The 20,665-nt window shown below is 39.9% G+C and overlaps 2 protein-coding genes across 2 annotated transcripts in view; both read right to left on the bottom strand.

Moving 5' to 3' along the window:
• Positions 1-20,665, bottom strand: part of ulk2 (unc-51 like autophagy activating kinase 2) — a 106,748-nt gene that overhangs the window by 76,145 nt on the left and 9,938 nt on the right. Inside the window, exons 2-3 of the mRNA XM_041198091.1 lie at positions 11,768-11,860; positions 9,787-9,828 (exon numbers count right to left, since the gene is read on the bottom strand). Coding sequence (XP_041054025.1) covers positions 9,787-9,828; positions 11,768-11,860 — 135 coding nt within the window. The remainder of the gene's footprint in view (positions 1-9,786; positions 9,829-11,767; positions 11,861-20,665) is intronic.
• nle1 (notchless homolog 1 (Drosophila)) overlaps positions 9,812-20,665 on the bottom strand; it is a 71,918-nt gene continuing 61,064 nt past the window's right edge. Inside the window, exons 14-15 of the transcript XR_005944274.1 lie at positions 11,768-11,860; positions 9,812-9,828 (exon numbers count right to left, since the gene is read on the bottom strand). The gene's annotated coding sequence lies outside the window, so the exon portion shown is untranslated. The remainder of the gene's footprint in view (positions 9,829-11,767; positions 11,861-20,665) is intronic.

The following is a 20,665-nucleotide window of genomic DNA, read 5'->3' as shown; positions in this document are numbered from 1 at the left end:
AAAAATAAAAAAAGGCAATTCCTTGGACAAAATGTACAAAGAAAATGATTTAAAACCAACTCTGATCGTACCTGAAACGTGAGCTTGTTGAATGAAACAAATTCACCTGTATTACTGATGGCAATATATTTGAAAAACACGACAAAAATAAACTGACAGCAACATACACATATATTATACCGGCCCTGCTGCTGCACGCAAATAAAAAGCCCAACTCAGAATACCTGTAACGCCAAAACATTTAAGAATTGAATTTAATTTTGCAAATTGGAGGAAACAGATTATTTTGTTATATGACTGTTCAATTGAGTAACATCAGGGGCTCAAATTCATGAGCTGAAGTGTTACTCTGCACATAAACAAAATCTTAGAAAAAAATTATGGAAGTAAAAAGGTCCTCCATAACATCCCTTTTTACCAAAAGGAGTATGCAAGATGAGTAATAAATCCTGCAGCTTTCTGCTCTTTGTCTGATCAAGATAACATAGAGAGGGTGTGACAACAAATCAAGGATCCAGGCAGCTGCAGTTTCCAACAACAAATCTTTAATTGACATCAGCATCCACTTTCGACCACTACCCCACAGGTGGGGACCTGAGCAGTGGCTTTAAAAGAACAGGTTAGCAACCAAACATTACAACACTCCAAATCCTGGACTACCAACGAGATCTGCCTACATGTGTTAAAAATAGTTCTACATCCAGTGCATGCCCATTACACTTCAAATAAAATCAAAAAGTACATTAGTAAAAGTAAACACTTACAGTCATTTGTTTTTTTAATTTTTTTAAAAACCTGGTCTCTCCAATGCTTGGCAGTTTTGTTTCAACAATCTACACAACTTTTTCCCAATAACTGGTCTCTGGTTGACTTCAGCATATTTACTGAAAACATTCTCCCATACACAGAGCCTGAGCTCTAAAAGGGGATAGCCCAAGCTAGACACAGCTCCACTTCAGCAGCTAAACAGCATAAGACCATGCTCCAGACCCACAGACTACCCATGATCAATGTCACAGAGGTTAGCTAAGATTCAATTTAAAAAACTGAATCCCCTCAATTAGGTTACTGCATTGGAATAATTCCAGAGTCCATTATTTTCAATTTCACATGCAGCATGATAAGTTTCTTTTCTCAACATCCTCCTCTTGGGAAAAAAATACAAGGCTGTCATTTAATCAGTCATCTTCCAGCATGAACTGTGGGGCACAGAAGCTTGTAAAAAACAAGCTGAAGCACAGGTTAGTGGATCAACTACATTAAAAAAAAGCTTTCGAAATTTTTGTTTTCTTCCCACACTGTCAGATTAGCATTTTGGAATGCATTTATGTCAGAGACTGAGAACCAAGCAAGCATGGGGTAATGTTGAAATTCCTGTCTTCTGAAAAAAACACAACAGCAATTTTGCTCTGGCACCCAGCATGAACTTTGATTTTTGCAAACACATTGGCCGATTTATTTTAACAGGTGAACCAAAGAAAGAAGAAAAAAAAACTCTTCTGTAATTTTCCAAATACACTTAAAACTGTTGTTTCCAACTAAAACTATCCAGCTAAAAGGTTTATATAATTATGTTTTACTTAATTCCCTTCAGATCCTGACTACTTACGCCTGTTGTCAAGGCAAGACTCCTCCGCAGCCAATTTTATACCTTGTATAGCTGCTCAACAGCAGGTACTCTTCTGGCCCATTTGTAAACATCTCTGTCTGTTGTCAGATGCAGCACTCTGCTGTGAAAAACTTCATCCAACAACCCAGTGGGAAACTGCAGTTATTGGCATCAAGGAGTTGGCAACTGCATACATAAGACCAAAATGTATGCATAAATATGGCAACTATCTTTTGCCACTGAATTGAAAAAGGATAAAAAACAGCACGAAATACAATACTGACAGGCATTGTTCAGATTCACCCTTCGGTTTCACAGAACTTGCCAGTGTTCAATGAATGATTCTCTGCTACTGTTCTCATGCTAACAGCCACAATTCACCATCTCCTGCAATGTGGATGTCAGCCAAGTTTAGCACTTCACAACACTAACCCTGTGAACCCCTAGCTCGGGTAGCCTCTTTGCGCACCACTGTTCTTTCTGAGTTTTCAAGGTTAATTGCACTCCTGGATCAGTATTTGCATACAGCAACATCTGCAACAGCTGTAATAGGTTGCTGCATTCAAAGTTGGGAACATTCAAGATAGACAAAAAAGAAGTTTCAAACAAACTGCCCATCTAGAGTACTGTGAGGCAGCCTTCAATCCCTCTTTCATCATACACTAACAGAGGCAATTCAAACCATGTCTCTCCACACAATCAGTGCTTACAAAATAAACTTAAGTTATTAACTCAAAATCTATTTGCCATTACTTTAACGTGCAGTTTTACAATTTAAAATCGTAAAGTCATGTTTCTTATACTAAAAATACATCAAAATGAATAATGCCAAACAATTATATCAGAAGCACATTAAATTAGCTGATAGTCCATAATACTAATCTAATTGCTACCTAGAACACCACATCCTCCCAACTTCTAATTATATTCCATCTTTCTTAATGAAATACATTTTAAAATGTTGCAAAAAATATCAGCCCAACCCTGTGGGTGCTTTTGCTGTATAGGATTGTTCACATGGGTGTGGTTGGAATATATAAGGATCTAGCCAGATTAAATTAATGTCTAGTTTCTTTTTAAAAATAAAAATAAACAAGCCACAGGTCACTGGGCAAACATTTCTGACACTAGTGGTCCTATATAGCATCAGCAGACATCAGATTCAGCACAAACTGCCTGCCACTTGGCTAATTATGCCCAGTGCTGTGAAAAATGAAAATATCATGTTGATGCAGTAGCCAGTGTTTTTTGAGGCTGCAGTTAAACATAGAAACTAGGAGGGGTAGGCCATTCGGCCCTTCGAGCCTGCTCCGCCATTCATTATGATCATGGCTGATCATCCAACTCAATAGCCTGTTCCCTCTTTCTCCCCATACGCTTTTACCCCTTTCGCCCCAAGAGCTATATCTAACTCCTTCTTGAAAACATAATGTTTTTGGCCTCAACTACTTTCTGTGGTAATTAATTCCATAGGCTCACCACTCTGGGTGAAGAAATTTCTCCTCATCTCAATCCTAAATGGTCTACCCCATATCTTCAGACCGTGACCCCTGGTTCTGGATTCCCCCACCATCGGGAACATCCTTCCTGTATCTACCCTGTCTAATCCTGTTAGAATTTTATAGCTTTCTATGAGATCTCCCCTCATTCTTCTGAACTCCAGTGAATATAATCCAAATCGATTCAATCTCTCCTCATATGTCAATCCCGCCATCCCAGGAATCAGTCGGGTAAACCTTCGCTACACTCCCTCTATAGCAAGTACATTTTTCCTCAGATAAGGAGACCAAAACTGCACACAATATTCCAGGTGTGGTCTCACCAAGGCCCTGTACAATTGCAGCAAGACATCCCTGTTCCTGTACTCGAATCCTCTGGCTATGAAGGCCAACATACCATTTCCTTTCTTACCGCCTGCTGCACCTGCATGTTTACCTTCAGCGACTGGTGTCCCAAGGACACCCAGGTCTCATTGCACAATCTCCTCTCTCAATTTATAGCCATTCAGAAATAATCTGCCTTCCCGTTTTTGCTACCAAAATGGATAACCTCGCATTTATCCACATCATGCTGCATCTGCTATGCATTTGCCCACTCATTCAGCTTGTCCAAATCACACTGAAGCATCTCTGCATCTTCCTCACAGCTCACCCTCCCACCCAGCTTAGTGTCATCTGCAAATTTGGAGATATTACATTTAATTCCCTCATCTAAATCATTAATATATATTGTGAATAACTGGGGTCTCAGCACCGATCCCGGCGGTACCCCACTAGTCACTGCCTGCCATTCGGAAAAAGACCCATTTATTCCTACTCTTTGTTTCCTGTCTGCCAACCAGTTTTCTATCCATCTCAGTACACCACCCCCAATCCCATGCGCTTTAATTTTACACGCCAATCTCTTATGTGGGACTTTGTTGAAAGCCTTCTGAAAGTCCAAATAAACCACATCCACTGGCTCCCCCTCATCAACTCTACTAGTTACATCCTCAAAAAATTCCAGTAGATTTGTCAAGCATGATTTCCCTTTCATAAATCCATGCTGACTCTGTCCAATTCTGCCACTGTTTTCCACGCGCTCAGGTATTAAATATTTTATAATGGACTCTAGAATTTTCCCCACCACCGACGTCAGGCTGACTGGTCTATAATTCCCTGTTTTCTCTCTGCCTCCCTTTTTAAATGGTGGGGTTACATTAGCTACCCTCCAATCTGTAGGAACTGTTCCAGAATCTATAGAATCTTGGGAGATAACCACCAATGCATCCACTATTTCGAGGGCCACTTTGTTAGGTACTCTAGGGTGTAGATTATCAGGCCCCGGGGATTTATCGGCCTTCAGCCCCATCAATTTTTCCAACACCAATTCCTTGCTAATACTGGTTTCTTTCGGTTCCTCCCTCTCACTAAACCCTGTGTTCCCCAACATTTCTGGTATGTTATTAGTGTCCTCCTTTGTGAAGACAGAACCAAAGTATGTATTTAGTTGGTCAGTCATTTTTGTTCCCCATTATAAATTCCCCTGTTTCTGACTGTAAGGGACCTACATTTGTCTTCACCAATCCTTTTCTTTTCACATGCCGATAGAAACTTTTACAGTCAGTTTTTATGTTCCCTGCAAGCTTACTCTCGTACTCTATTTTCCCCTTCTTAATCAATCCCTTGGTCCTCCTTTGCTGTATTCTAAACTGCTCCCAATCCTCAGGTCTGTTGTTTTTTCTGGCCAATTTGTATGCCCCTTCCTTGCATCTAATACTATCTCTAATTTCCCTTGTAAGCCATGGTTTGACCACCTTTCCTGTTTTACTTTTGCTGAATAAACAATTGTTGCAGTTCACCCATGCGCTCTTTGAATGTTTGCCATTGCCTATCCACTGTCATCCCAATCCATCATAGCCAACTCGCGCCTCATACCATCGTAGTTTCCTTTATTAAGATTCAGGACCCAAGTCTCAGAATCAACTACGTCACTCTCCATTTTGATGAAGAAGTCTGTCATATTATGATTGCTCATCCCCAAGGGGCCTCGCACAATTAGATTATCAATTATTCCTTTCTCATTACACAATACCCAGTCGAGGATGGCCTGTTCTCTCGTTGGTTCCTCAATGTATTGGTCCAGAAAAACATCCCGTATACACTCCAGGAATTCCTCCTCTACGGTTTTGTTACTAATTTGATTTGCCCAATCTATATGCAGATTAAAGTCACCCATAATTACAGATGTTCCTTTATTGCATGCACCTCTAATTTCCTGTTTATTGCCATTCCCAACATCACCACTACAGTTTGGGTGTCTATATACAACCCCCACTAACGTCTTTTGCCCCTTAGTGTTTCTCAGCCCCACCCATACAGATTCCACATCGTCGGAGCTAATATCTTTCTTCACTATTGCGTTAATTTCCTCTTTAACCAGCAATGCAACTCCACTGCCTTTTCCTTTTTGTCTGTCCTTCCTAAATACCCCTGAACGTTCAGTTCCCATCCCTGGTCATCCTGCAGACATGTCTCCGTAATCCCGATTATATCATAGTTTACATCTATTTGCGCAGTTAATTCATCCACTTTATTGCGAATGCTCCTCGCGTTAAGGGACAAAGCCTTAAGGCTTGTTTTTTTAACATTCCTGGTCCCGTTCACACTATTTTTCACTGAGGTCCTGTTTGATTCTTGCCCTTGATTTCTCTATCATTTTTCTTATTCTGCTTTCTGTCTTTTGCACATAATTATTGGGACAGAGCTCCCGGTGTTATTGTACCTAATCAAAAATATTTTGCCCTGGAAATGTAAAAAGATAACAATGTGGCGAGCTTGGTGAACGATAGGGCCAAATGCGCATCACCTTAACTAATGAGATTTAAAGATTAAGAAATAAACAGAGGAGGAAAGCAAATTAGAATATGTGATTTCAATGTCAAATCATGTACAGAAAGAGAAAAGGAAAGATTGGATCAACAGAGAGGGAATTTAAAAATATTTATTTTGTATTTAATTTTTTTTAAATCGCCATCAACAATTCATTACTTGAAGACTGCACTTTTAATTGTTCTGTTGAAGGGTCATGAGGACTCGAAATGTCAACTCTTTTCTTCTCCGCCGATGCTGCCAGAACTGCAGACTTTTTCCGGGTAATTCTGTTTTTGTTTTGGATTTCCAGCATCCGCAGGTTTTGTTTTTAACTTTTAATTGTTGACTTTCTGGGCCAGAGAGGTTGATTGACAGGTTGATCGATCAGCAATTATCATATCATTAAAAGGGTACTTACTCATAATTAGCCGACAATTTCATGTGGTGAGTTTATTGGTTAATAATATATAAATACAGCAATTCATGAAACTCACAAGGAGGTTAGGGGAAAGATACTGTTTCCATGAAAATAATGCTGGGACAGTGTAAATCATCTAGCAACTCAAGGCATAAAGCAATTCACGGGCTTTCTCTTCCTTACCATAAGTTGCTGACAGTTGGCTCATTAATACGCTGTTCACATGGTGTTATTTTTTCAGCAAACAACATGGAGCACATCCTAAAATAGAAGATTAGTCTGCCATGTTCAAGTGTGGGTGCCCAAATCTTTAGGAAGACTAGCTTAAAAAAAGTTCCTTGTTCTCATGTTTCACTTCATTAGCCATAGTTTAGATAGTGCAATTTACAGAAAATACAATTAAATACAAGCCATGTTTTATAATCAGGGCCAACTGAAGTAACCTCAGGGTTAGTGATCAAAGTTATCAGCCAAAATATAATTGAGACTGAAAAATCGCATGTAAATCTTTTGCTAAAGTATCTGGTACTACCATGACTCTATGCCCTGGCGGTAGAGGAATGATGCAATGAACCTTGTTAACAGTACACGTTGTTAATAGTGGTTTCCTATTTTAGAGGAGAAACATTCCTAAAGAAAACTTGAATACAAAATGTTTCTCTTCTGTCATGTCTATTAGATATGAAAGACATCATAAACTATTTAAGTCAAACCTCAGTTCTACTTATATATAAAATTGGACTTTGCTGGATCAAAAACATGCTACAGGTCACATGATTTGCAAGTTAGATACAGTTCTGGAAACTTCAAACAATAATTACAGGACAAAGCTCAATCCTCATCCTTGTAGAATCTCATCCATCATTATGCAGACGCATTACAATCAACAAAACAAGGGAGCAGCAGGCCGACTGCCTCCCCAGCCTGGACGTATAACAAAGAGTGCCACTGAAACTCATTATACCTGCGGAGGCGCTAATAGCCACCATCTATCTCCTAAACAAAAACAGAATTACCTGGAAAAACTCAGCAGGTCTGGCAGCATTGGCGGAGAAGAAAAGAGTTGACGTTTCGAGTCCTCATGACCCTTCCACAGAACGTTTCGAGTCCTCATGACCCTTCCACAGAACGTTCTGTGGAAGGGTCATGAGGACTTGAAATGTCAACTCCTGTCTTCTCCGCCGATGCTGCCAGACCTGCTGAGTTTTTCAAGGTAATTCTGTTTTGTTTTGGATTTCCAGCACCCACAGTTTTTTGTATTTACCTATCTCCTAAAATGGACAACGGAATATTGTTGAATGACAGGTTGATCGATCAGCAATTATCACATCATTAAAAGGGTAATTACTCATAATTAGCCGACAATTTCATGTGGTAAGTTGATTGGGTAATTAATATACAAATACAGCAATTCATGAAACTCACAAGGAGGTTAGGGGAGAGATACTGTTTCCATGAAAATAATGCTGGGACAGTGCAAATCATCTAGCAACTCAAGGCATAAAGCAATTCACAGGCTCTCTCTTCCTAACTTTAAGTTGCTGACAGTTGGCTCATTAATACAAAAACAGAAATGCCTGGAAAAACTCAGCAGGTCTGGCAGCATTGGCGGAGAAGAGCAAAGTTGACGTTTTGAGTCCTCATGACCCTTCAACAGAACTAAGTGAATTATTATTTTGGCTCATTAATACGCTGTTCACATGGTGTTACTTTTTCAGCAAACAACATGGAGCACATCCTAAAGTAGAAGTTTACTCTGCCATGTTCAAGTTGAAGGTGCCCAAATCTTTAGGAAGACTAGCTTAAAAAAAGTTCCTTGTTCTCATGTTTCACTTCAATAGCCATAGTTTAGATGGTGCAATTTACAGAAAATACAATTAAATACAAGCCATGTTTTATAATCAGGGCCAACTGAGGTAACCTCAGGGTTAGTGATCAAAGTTATCAGCCAAAATATAATTGAGACTGAAAAATCGCATGTATATCTTTTGCTAAAACATCAGGTACTACCATGACTCTATGCTCTGGAGGTAAAGCACTGATGCAATGAACCTTGTTAACAGTACACATTGTTAATAGTGGTTTCCTATCTTAGAGGAGAAACATTCCTAAAGAAAACTTGAATACAAAATGTTTCTCTTCTGTCATGTCTATTAGATATGAAAGACATCATAAACTATTTAAGTCAAACCTCACTTCTACTTATATAAAATTGGACTTTGCTGGATCAAAAACATGCTACAGGTCACATGATTTGCAAGTTAGATACAATTCTGGAAACTTCAAACAGTAATTACAGGACAAAGCTCAATCCTCATTCTTGTAGAATCTCACCCATCATTATGCAGACGCATTACAATCAACAAAACAAGGGGGCAGCAGGCCGACTGTCTCCCCAGCCTGGACGTATAACAAAGAGTGCCACTGAAACTCATTATACCTACGGAGGTGCTAACAGCCACCATCTATATCCTAAAATGGACAATGGAATATGACTAGAGGCTTAGAAACTGATTGTTAATCTGAAACTGACTCATCAATGGGCAACACATGGAACAAAACTCTTCTGCCTTTGCAAAGTTTTAATGTTACATTCCTGGACTCCCAGGGCAGTCTACTGTTAGCATCCAGCTTGTCAACACCAAAGCAGGACTCCAGGTTGACAACAAAGCCTGTCTCAAGTTTAAACCTCCTCAAAGCCTGGTTCTCAAAGCTTCCTGTCGTCACTTGTAGAGCAGACCAAGTCGCTGCATACCAACCTCATTGTGCTGCATCGTCACCAACTTCAAAGGAATTAAGCAACTCCTGCCTTTAGCTAGCTGGATCCGCCTGAACTTTAACTCCTACGTGAAGGAACCCTCCTGGCCTCTGACATTCTGGACTCTAACATTCATGTGAATTAATGTTTCTATCTTTGTTTGTGTTTGTTTTAAGTTATTCCTAGTTGCAAAACTCTTTTTCTTTCCTATGTCCTTGTGTGTCTATGTAGTTGTGACGACCAACCCCCAGATTTCATGTATGAATAAACAATACTTCAGAGTTAACCCGAAGGAGAGGTTGCTGTGAGTCACTTTAAAATTGACTTCACAAACAGAGGATTTGGGGAAACATGCCACAATCTATTTCAAAAATTAAAACATTTCTGCTTACGGGCAGACACAGGAAAAAAAAGGAGTTCAGTTTGCCTCTCTCCCCTGTCTGTAACACCTTCCCCTAAGTAATAACTTCAAGTAATAAAATCAAATTAACCCACATCCCCAAGAGATAGATAGGTATACTTACGATAATTAATTTTTATTTTTTTTGCTAATTTTGAGTTCAAATGATAGCTATAATAATTTCCCTGTGAAAGGTTATTTATTACTGTAATGGACAAAAACAAATCAGAGTAATAGTAAGCATCTTACCTGAACATCATAAAGTGCTACAATGTTCTCATGTTGAAGCTCCTAGAATCAAAAGCATAGAATTTGTAACTGAAATAATGTACAGTGGAAAAAACTAAAGTACTGCCAAAAAATCTTAGCCATTCTGTTATTGTAACAGAGCACAGTAGAATCTGAAGTCCTTTATTTTGTTTTTTTTTCTCAAAAGTTATTAATTTCTTCATCCATCATCAGGCGCTTCTGAAAATTTGTATAGAAAGGAGGTAACACCTTCTGGTAGCCACGTTCCAAGCATCTGTGAATAAACCATCCACTAAAACTTTAACACCAGAGGCATACAACACATTAATGTGACGATAATCAGAGGGTACTGTATATTTTAGATGCTGCATCCCACTACTTCAAGAAGGCGGCGATAAAAGAGCTCAGAATTCAGTAAAGCGCTCAGCATCGAAAATCATTTTCCTTTAAGAACGTCAGAAAAGTCAGACTGAGAAATACAACTGGATTAATGGTAATTACATTACATCAATGTTATAATGCAACAAGTTAAAAATAATTCATGAAAAACTATAAAATAAGGAATCCTTTTTTTAGAAGTAGGGAACCTAGGAAGTTTGCGTATTACAATTACAGTGAAAACAGTTGAACTTTGAGAAGGTTTACTCCTCAGTGCCCATTAACTTCAGCTCTGCAAACAATATCAAGAGTGCAATGAGAAGGTGGTGGTGCCTACGGAAATGCAAGAATTTGACCTATGTAATCTCTATTAAATGCGGTTGCCCAAACTGCCTTTCTTACATCAGAATGATCACCAAACTCAATTGATCAAAGAAATAAAAACAAAAACCTGCAGATGCTGGAAATCCAAAACAAAAACAGAATTACCTGGAAAAACTCAGCAGGTCTGGCAGCATCGGCGGAGAAGAGTTGACGTTTCGAGTCCTTATGACCCTTCAGCAGAACTCTTTTCTTCTCTGACGATGCTGCCAGACCTGCTGAGTTTTTCCAGGTAATTCTGTTTTTGTGTTGTCAATTGATCAAAGGTGAGCAGTAATCATCTGTTACTTCTACATCTACTTCTGTAGTGTTTCATTTGTATAAATCATTTAGCCTCAAAATCTCTAGTTTACAATAAAGACTTTGGGTGTCAATACTGCAACAAAGCAATACCCACTTAATAGCAGTGGCAAAGGTTAAAAACACAAGCAGGCAACTGCAATTAAACACCCATATTTTCAGTGCAATTAATATTCTGTTTACTACAGGTGATTTGGCAAGTATTTTGGAAAGCAACAAAGGTTACTTTAGAAGCATCTACAGGATTGTCCTAAGAATGTTTCAGATGGGGTGCATCATATAAGCAATCCAAGAGGGGAACTGAAAGGGGAAAACAAAACCTTAGCTGTGCTGCCAGCAGGTGTAAATTATATTGGCATTAAATCTAACTCAATTTCAGAATACCATTAATGTCCAAAGAATGAAATTGACCAACATAATAATATAAATAAACTATATCCCTAAATGTCACTGACACAGTTAGAAAGTACATCATATCACATAGACCATCATTACTTAACCAATTTGAATCCAGTGTCAGAATCTGGGAGTCTGATGAGACTTTTTGAGTCAGAAACAAACTGTGACAGTACTATTGCTATACAGCTTTGGTTCCAATGGTAAAAACAAAAAAACTGCGGATGCTGGAAATCCAAAACAAAAACAGAATTACCTGGAAAAACTCAGCAGGTCTGGCAGCATCGACGGAGAAGAAAAGAGTTGACCTTTCGAGTCCTCATGTTCTGTTGAAGGGTCATGAGAACTCGAAACATCAACTCTTTTCTTCTCCGCCGATGCTGCCAGACCTGCTGAATTTGGTTCCAATGGGATGGGCAAGGAACAACCACTTACTTGAATGGCTATTTTCAGTGGTGAAAACTAAATTCCAAGGTAATTTCCCATCTTTTATTTTATCTGGTGATAATTCAAACAAACACTGTACCTTTAATATCTTGATTTCTTTCCCAAGCAGGATTTGCGATTTTGACAGATTTTTCTTGTTTATGCATTTCACAGCTACTTCCCAATCTGGTTTCTAAGGAAAGATAAACAGGGGCATTTACAAATGCAGGTGAGAGATTAAGCTTGAAGCTTCAGGGCATCTGAGAAAAAGTATGACAAAAGTGGTGTTCCAAGATGCAACGTTGATCTATTTCTTGTTTTCTTCACCAAGATGCATATAGCTTAGGTTCAACCATACAGCAATAACTAATGGTATGTGACCAGATCTCATTTGATATATGTGAAAACATGCCAACAAACAGAACTCTGAGCTGTTGGCAGTATTTAAACACTGAACACATTAACGGAAGAAAGGACATGGTCTTTGAGCACTGCAATGCCTAAATGCCAAAACAAAAATACATTAAGCTTTTTGTTTATGCTCGAAATTCACAGAATGTACATTGACAGGTTGCACAGTATAACATGGAAATTTTATGCAGTGTAGCACTTTTACAGAAAAGTTGTTATTTTCAATGCTGAAAAATCTGCTAGTGCCCACAATTTCCCCTTCTTTCATCCTCCCATGTTCACATTATTTATATTTAGACTTATTCTTCAGTTTTCTGTACACATTCCTCAGCCATGAGAAGATGGTAATTAACCCAACTCACAGAAGGGTGTTATGTAGGAAGGGTCTGGAGCACTTTTTTCTCACTTCTGCAATTAAGTGCTTGTTCTCTGCTCAATGCCTTCCAATGTTAGTTTTGCAAAGAAATTAACAAAAAGTTCTTTGTTATTCACGTGTAAATAACTACTAGTTTAAAAGATATCCAAATTAAATATCAGTTTCAGTTTAAGGTTAAGGCGCAGATTTGCTGATTACACCTAGTTCAAACTGCTGTAATAAATGCACTTATACACAAAGCACATAAATCTCTCTTCCCTGACATGAAAGTCAATTAACCTTTGCAAGGAACACAAAGTCTCATACAGTATAATTAAGACCGCAAAACCGTGAGGCAATGAAAATATCAGATTCAATTCTTCACATTAAAGAAACTAAGCATGAACCTGCTGGATGTTGTGTATGCTTAGATGAGGTACTTTTGTTTTAAAGCATATGAATATACAAATAAGGGCAGGAGTAAGCCACTTGGTCCTTCGAGCCTGCTTCGCGATTCAATAAGATCATAGCTGATCTGACTGTAACCTCCCGCCTATCCCCAGTAACCCTTCACTCCCTTGTTTACCAAGAATCTATCTACCTCTGCCTTGAAAACATTCAAAGGCTCTGCTTCCACTGCCTTTTGAGGAAGGTTGGTCTAAAGACTCATGACCCTCAGAGGAAAAAATTCTTCTCATCTGTGTCTTAAATGGCAACCCCTTATTTTTAAACTGCGACCCCTAGTTCTAAATTCTCCCACAAAAGGAAACATCCTCTCCACATCCACCCTGTCAAGACCCCTTAGGATCTTACATATTTCAATCAAGTCGCCTCTTACTCTTCTAAACTCCAGCGTATATAAACCTAGCCTGTCCAACCTTTCTTCACAAGACAACCCGCCCATTCCTGGTATTAGTTGAGCAAACCTTCTCTGAACTGCTTCTAACAAACTTCTTTAAATAAGGAGACCAATAATATAGACAGTACTCCAGATGTGGTCTCACCAATGCCCTGTATAACAGAAGCATAACCTCTCTACTTTTATATTCAATTCCCTTCACAATAAATGATAACATTCCATTAGCTTTCCTAATGACTTGCTGTACTTGCATACTAGCCTTTTGTGATTCATGCACTAGGACACCAGGTCCTGCGCCTCAAAGCTCTGCAATCTCTCACCATTGAGATAATATGCTTTTTTATTCTTCCTGCCAAAATGGACAATTTTACATTTTTCCACGTATGATCCCTGCTGATGTTATTACTGGTCAAGTCAGATCCCAGAATTGAACCTGGCTTGATAGACCATAATTTATCTTATTTTTTTTAAACTGTGGAGGGTACTTACTGAAACAGATTCACAGGAGGCTGTTGTTGACTTTTAACAAAAAGGTAAAATATTTATTAAATATGAAACATTAACTTTATTACACTAGACAACAAAAAGGTTGGAAAGATTTCAACAAAGATCCAAAGCAAAAAATGATTCAAATTCACATTATCCTTTTATCTCAGCAATACCCTTACAGACTCAACACTCCAGTGAAGAGGTACCACTACTTCCACACCAAGGCTAGAGCTGATTCAGTTGCGAAGCGGTTTCTTTTCCAGTAGACTTCTGACCATTCACTAGAAGTCCTTCCACAATTGGTACTGCCCTTGAGATATCCAGAAAACTCACTCTAAACTCAATATTACTTTACAGAAATACATACAAGTTCCTTAAACTCATTTCCTCAGCAGTCTGACATCATTTCCAGCTAGAAAGAGTCTTAGGCCATTACTGTCTTCACTCTGTGGTATACACATACCAATTGAACTAAAATCTACCTGTCTCTCCCTGTCTCTATGGGTCTCTCTCTGATTCCCTGTTGCTAGACAACAGCACAGTTTTTTTCTTACTTATTGTATTTGTTTTAACTTCCTTTAACTACCAACCCTTTGGTAACCCATCTCTTCACTTCAAAAGCCATAAAATCACGTTAAAAAATGTATACAAACAGGGCCTCTCAAAAAAACTCTAAAATCAAACCAAGTCCAGGTTTCGCCTTTCTTAACATAAATAAAAATAAATAAATTAAACCTAAAGCTATATCTTGTTCCTAACACTCACAAATACAATATAACTTATTTAAAACTACATCTAATTCCTAACACACATTATACTCCATTTACCAGGTCTTTGCCCACTCACTTAACCTAACTCCCCTTGTAACCTCATGTCCTTTTCACAACTTACTTTCCTACCTATCTTTGTATCATCAGCAACTTTAGCTACCATACCTTCTGTTCCTTCATCCAAGTCACTTATAAAAATTATAAAAAGTTGAGGCCCCAGCACTGATGATCCCTATGGCATACCACTCATTACAACCCGCCAACCAGAAAAAGACCCATTTACAGCTACTTGCTGTTTCCTGTTAGCTAGCCAATCTTCTATCCATGCCAATATATTACCCCCTATACCATGAGCTTTTATTTTCCACAATAACCTTTGATGTGGCACCTTATCGAATGCCTTCTGGAAATCTAAGTACAGTACATCCACCTTTATCCACAGCAAGTGGATAAAGAATTCCAATAATTTGGTTAAACAGGATTTCCCTTTCACAAAACCATGCTGACTCTGCCCGATTGCCTTGAGTTTTTCTAAGTGCCCTGCCATAGCATCTTTAATAAAACCTTCAACATATTTTCTATGATAGACATTAAGCTAACTGGCCTGTAGTTTCCTGCTTTAAGTCTCCTTTTTGAATAAAGGAGTTACACTTGCTATTTTCCAATCAAATGACATTTTCCCCAAATCTAGGGAATTTTGGAAAATTAAGACCAACGCATCAACTATCTCACTAGCCACTTCTTTTAAGACCCTAGGATGAAGCCCATCAGGACCTGGGGATTTGTCAGCCTGCAGCTCCAACAATTTGCTAAGTACCACTTAACTGGTGACTGTAATTTTCCTGAGTTCCTCCCTCCCTTCCAATTCCTGATTTAAAGCTATTTCTGGGGTATTATCTGTATCCTCTATAGAGAAGACCGATGCTAAATACCTGTTCAATTCATCTGCCATCTCTTTATTTTCCATTATTAATTCCCCAGAGTCACTTTCCATAGGACCAGCACTCACTTTGTTAACTCTTTTCTTACTTAAGTATCTACAGAAACTCTTACCATCGATCTTTATATTTTTAACTAGCTTTTTCCTGTACTCTTATTTTTCCCTCCTTATTAATGTTTTTGTCCTTCTTTGCTGTCCCTTATATTCTATCCTATCTCCTGACCTGCCACCCATCTTTGTGGAATTATTTGCTTTTTCTTTAAGTTTGATACCGTCTTTAACTTTTTTAGTTAACCATGGATGGTGGGTCCACCCCTTGGAATTTTTCTTTCGCATTAGAATGTACCTATTCCATGTATTCTGAAATATATCCTTAAATGTCTGCCACAATCACTATTGACATCTATCTTAACCTCATTTGCCAGTTCAGTTTCCATAGTTCTGCTTTCATTTCCACATAATTGCCCTTATTTAAGTTTAAAATACTAGTCTTGGACCCACTCTTCCCTCCCTCAAACTGACTGTAAAATTCAATCATTTTATGATTGTTGCTAACCAGGGGTGCCTTCACCATGTGGTTATCAATTAATCCTATCTTGTTACACAATACCGGGTCTAGTGTATCCTGCTCTCTGGTTGGCTCCAGAACATACTTTTCTAAGAAACTATCTCGAAAACACTGTATGAGCTCATCTAGGCTACCTTTGCCTGTCTGAATTTTCCAGTCCATATGCAGATTAAAATCCCCCATGATTATCGCCATACCTTTCTGACAAGTTCCCCTTACCTCTTCCTTTATACTCAGTCCCACCATGTAGTTACAGTTAGGGGGCTTGATAACCACTCAAACAAGTGACTTCTTGCCTTTATCATTTCTCATCTCAACCCACACCACTTCTACATCCTGGTGTCCTGAGCTTAGGTCTTCCCTCTCTAATGTGCTAATACCATCATTAAGAGTCACCCCTCCACTTTTTCCTAGCGTCCTGTCCTTCCTAAAATTGCTAAGTCACACTGAAATGTCTGTTTATATATCCTGCTGAAAGAAGTTAGCTGACCCCAGTTACAGAAAAACTGGTTTAAACTGCTTTCTTTAATTAGCTAACTTCAGCCCCTCCTGAGTGGAGTCCTGAAAACCCTCCTTAAGGCTGGGAAATTTAGACAGTAAATTTCAGTTAAATGCTAAATACAAACAAAAGTAAGACTTTTACAAAGAGATTAACGCTCTCTTACTCACCCAAACTGCTAACAATCAATGTCAAAATGCACTCAAGTAGCTGTTTATATATCCTGCTGAAACTAAACAGTTAGCTGACCCCAGTTACAGAAAAACCAGTTTAAGCTGCTTTCTTTAATTAATAACTATACCGAGTTTACAGTACTATGGCTGTAGGTTTCCAGTGAAACTAATTCATTGATCTAATAGTGCTGTCTCATTGGACATCACTAGGCTTTTACTTAGCTAATTGTTTTTAAGTGGATAAGTATTAATTATGAACTCAGATATAGTTTTTTTCCTCTTTCTGAGAATACACTAATGAACATAAGGAGAATCAGTATTGTATTTTTCACATTTGCAATAACATAATTTTGCATTCATGTAGCTCTTTAACATAGTAAGTTATCCCAAAGCATTTCACAGGTGTGTTATCAAACAAAATTTGACACCAACTTCTGAAGAACCGAGAACTGTCAGCGTGACATCAGTCTGCTCCTCACCCACTCTAACCTGTCTTTCTCTGAACTTGCTGCACTCTGTTCTCTCAGGTCCAACTCTGACATTGTCATCAAACCTGCTGACAAGGGTGGTGCTGTTGTTGTCTGGCACACTGACCTCTACCTCGCAGAGGCTGAGCGTCAACTCACAGACACTTCCTCCTACCTCTCCCTGGGCCATGAGCCCACCACTGAACATCAAGCCATTGTTTCCAGGACAGTCACTGACCTCATCTCCTCTGGAGATCTTCCTTCCACAGCTTCCAACCTCAATCTCCCAACCTCAGACGGCCCACTTCTACCTCCTACCCAGAATCCACAAACAGGACTGTCCCGGTAGACCGATCGTGTCAGCCTGTTCCTACCCCACGGAACTCATTTCTTGCTATCTTGACTCCATTCTTTCTCCCATTGTCCAGTCCCTTCCCACCTACATCCGTGATTCCTCTGACATCCTACATCATATCAACAATTTCCAGTTCCCTGGCCCCAACCGCTTCCTCTTCACTATGGACCCCCAATCCCTCTACACCTCCATCCCCCACCAGGATGGTCTGAGGGCTCTCAGCTTTTTCCTCGAACAGAGGCCCGAACAATCCCCATCCACCACTATTCTCCTCCGTCTGGCTGAACTTGTTCTCTCACTGAACAATTTCTCCTTAAACTCCTCTCACTTCCTCCAAATAAAAGGTGTGGCTATGGGTACCCGCATGGGCCCCAGTTATGCCTCTCTCTTAATGGGGTATGTGGAACATTCCTTGTTCCAGTCCTACTCCAGCCCCCTCCCACAACTTTTTCTCTGGTACATCGATGATTGCTTTGGTGCTGCTTCATGCTCTCGTCTGGACCTGGGAAAATTTATTAACTTTGCTTCCAATTTCCACCCCTCCATCATTTTCACATGGTCTACCGCTGACACGTCCTTCCCTTCCTTGACCTCTCTGTCTCAATTTCTGATGATAGACTGTCCACCAATATTCATTATGAGCCTACCGGCTCCCACAGCTACTCACACCCCACTTCCTGTAAGGACTCCATCCCATTCTCTCAGTTCCTTCGCCTCCATCGTATCTGTTCTGATGATGCCACTTTCAAAAACAGTTCCTCTGACATGTCTTCCTTCTTCCTTAACCGAGGTTTTCCACCCACAGTGGTTGTCCAGCCCATCTCCCGCGCATCCGCCCTCACACCTTCCTCTCCCTCCCAGAACCATGATAGGGTCCCCCTTGTCCTCACTTATCACTCCAACACCCTCCGCATTCAAAGGATCATCCTTCACCATTTCCGCCAACTCCAGCATGATGCCACCACCTGCCCCTTTACTTCCCATCTCCTCACCGTCCAAGGGCCCAAACACTTATTTCAAGTGAAGCAGCATTTCACTTGCACTTCTCTCAATTTAGTCTACTGCATTCGCTGCTCCCAATGTGGTTTCCTCTACATTGGATAGACCAAACACAGACTGGGTGACCGCTTTGTGGAACACCTTCGGTCTGTCCACAAGCATGACCCAGACCTCCCTGTCACTTGCCATTTCAACACTCCACCCTGCTCTCATGCCCACATGTCCATCCTTGGCTTACTGCATTGTTCCAGTGAAGCTCAACGCAAACTGGAGGAACAGCACCTCATCTTCCGACTTGGCACTTGACAGCCTTCCGGACTGAATATTGAGTTCAACAATTTTAGATCATGAACTCTCTCCTCCATCCCCACCCCCTTTTTTCCAATAATTTATACAGATTTTTCTTTTCCCACCTATTTCCATTATTTTTAAATGTATTTCCATCCAGTGTTTTATCTCTACCTTTTAGCCTATTTCGATCCCTTCCCCCCACCCCACCCCCACTAGGGCTATCTGTACCTTGCTCGTCCTGCTTTCTACCCTTAATGTCACCTATTATCACATTCTTTAGATAATATCACCACCTTCAACACCTCTTTGTCCTTTTGTCTATGACATCTTTTGGCGATCTCCACCTATCACTGTCTCTCTTTCCAGCTCTACTTGTCCCACCCCCCCTCCTCCCCCTTAAACCAGCTTATATTTCACCTCTTTTCTATTTTTCCTTAGTTCTGTTGAAGAGTCATACGGACTTGAAACATTAATTGTGTTCCTCTCTGCAGATGCTGTCAGACCTGCTGAGTTTTTCCAGCTATTTTTATTTTTGTTCTGAAGAAGTCATATCAGACTCAAAACTTTAACTCTTTCTCTCTTCACAGGTGCTTCCAGACCTGAATTTTTCCAGCACTTTGTTTTTATTTCATAATTCCAGTATCAGCAGTATTTTGCATTTATTAAAATTTGACACCAAGCCACATATGGAGATAGCAGGACAAGGCAGAGGTAGACTTTAAGCAGTGTATTAAAGAGAGAGCTTGAGTGAATGAGAGGTTTAGGGAGGAAATTCAGAAACTAGGGCCAAGGCGGTTGAAGGCGCAGCCACCAAATTTGCAGTGATTAAAATTAAGGATGTGCAAGAGGCCAGAATTGTAGATGTTCACATATATTGGAGGGTTGTGAGACTGGAGGAGGCTACAGAGATCAGGGGTGGCAGCACAATGGAGGGATTTGAAAATAAAATTGAGAATTTTAAAAATAGGGGTGTTGTGGACTGGGAACTGATGTAGGTCAGTGAGTATAGGATGATCAATGTACAGGACTTGGTGTAAGCTAGACCAAGTTTTGGACAAGTTCAGGTTTGAGGAGGATGGAAAATGGAAGGCTGGCCAGGAGGATGTTAGACTAGAAGAGTTGAGAGTTAAAAAAGGCACAGATGAGGGTCTCTAGTTAGACCACATCTAGAATACCGTGAACAGTTTTGGTCCCCTTATCTAAGGAAAGGTATACTGGCATTAGAGGCAGTCCAGAAAAGGTTCACTAGGTCGATTCCGGGTGTGGAGGGATTTTCTTATGAGGCTGAGTAGGTTGGGCCTGTATTCATTGGAGTTTAGAAGAATGAGACGCGATCTTATTGAAACATATAAGATTCTTAGGGGGCTTGACAGAGTAGATGCTAAGAGGTTGTTTCCCCTTGTGGGAAGAGTCTAGGACTAAAGGGCATAATCTCAGAGTCAGGGGTCACCCATTTAAAACAAAGATGAGGAGGAATTTCTTCTCTCAAAAGATAGTGAATCTGTGGAATTCTTTACTGCAGAAGGCTGTAGAAGCTGGGTCATTAAATATAGTCAAGGCAGAGATAGAGTAAGGGAATCGAGGGTTATGGGGAAAAGGCTAGAAAGTGGAGTTGAGGATTGTCAGATCAACCATGATCTCTCTGAATGGCGGAGCAGGCTCGATGGGCTGAATAGCCTACTTCTGCTCCTACGTCATATTGTCTTATGGGTCCAACTGTAGATGAGCTGAGGCAGAGTTGGAGGCAGGGGCATTACACTGAGATGGAAATAGGTACCATTGATAATGGAGTGATGTGCATTGCAAGCTTATCTTGGCCAAT

Source organism: Carcharodon carcharias, chromosome 10, assembly GCF_017639515.1.
Source record: "Carcharodon carcharias isolate sCarCar2 chromosome 10, sCarCar2.pri, whole genome shotgun sequence".
NCBI lineage: Eukaryota > Metazoa > Chordata > Chondrichthyes > Lamniformes > Lamnidae > Carcharodon > Carcharodon carcharias.
This window is presented reverse-complemented; position numbering and strand designations above follow the sequence as displayed.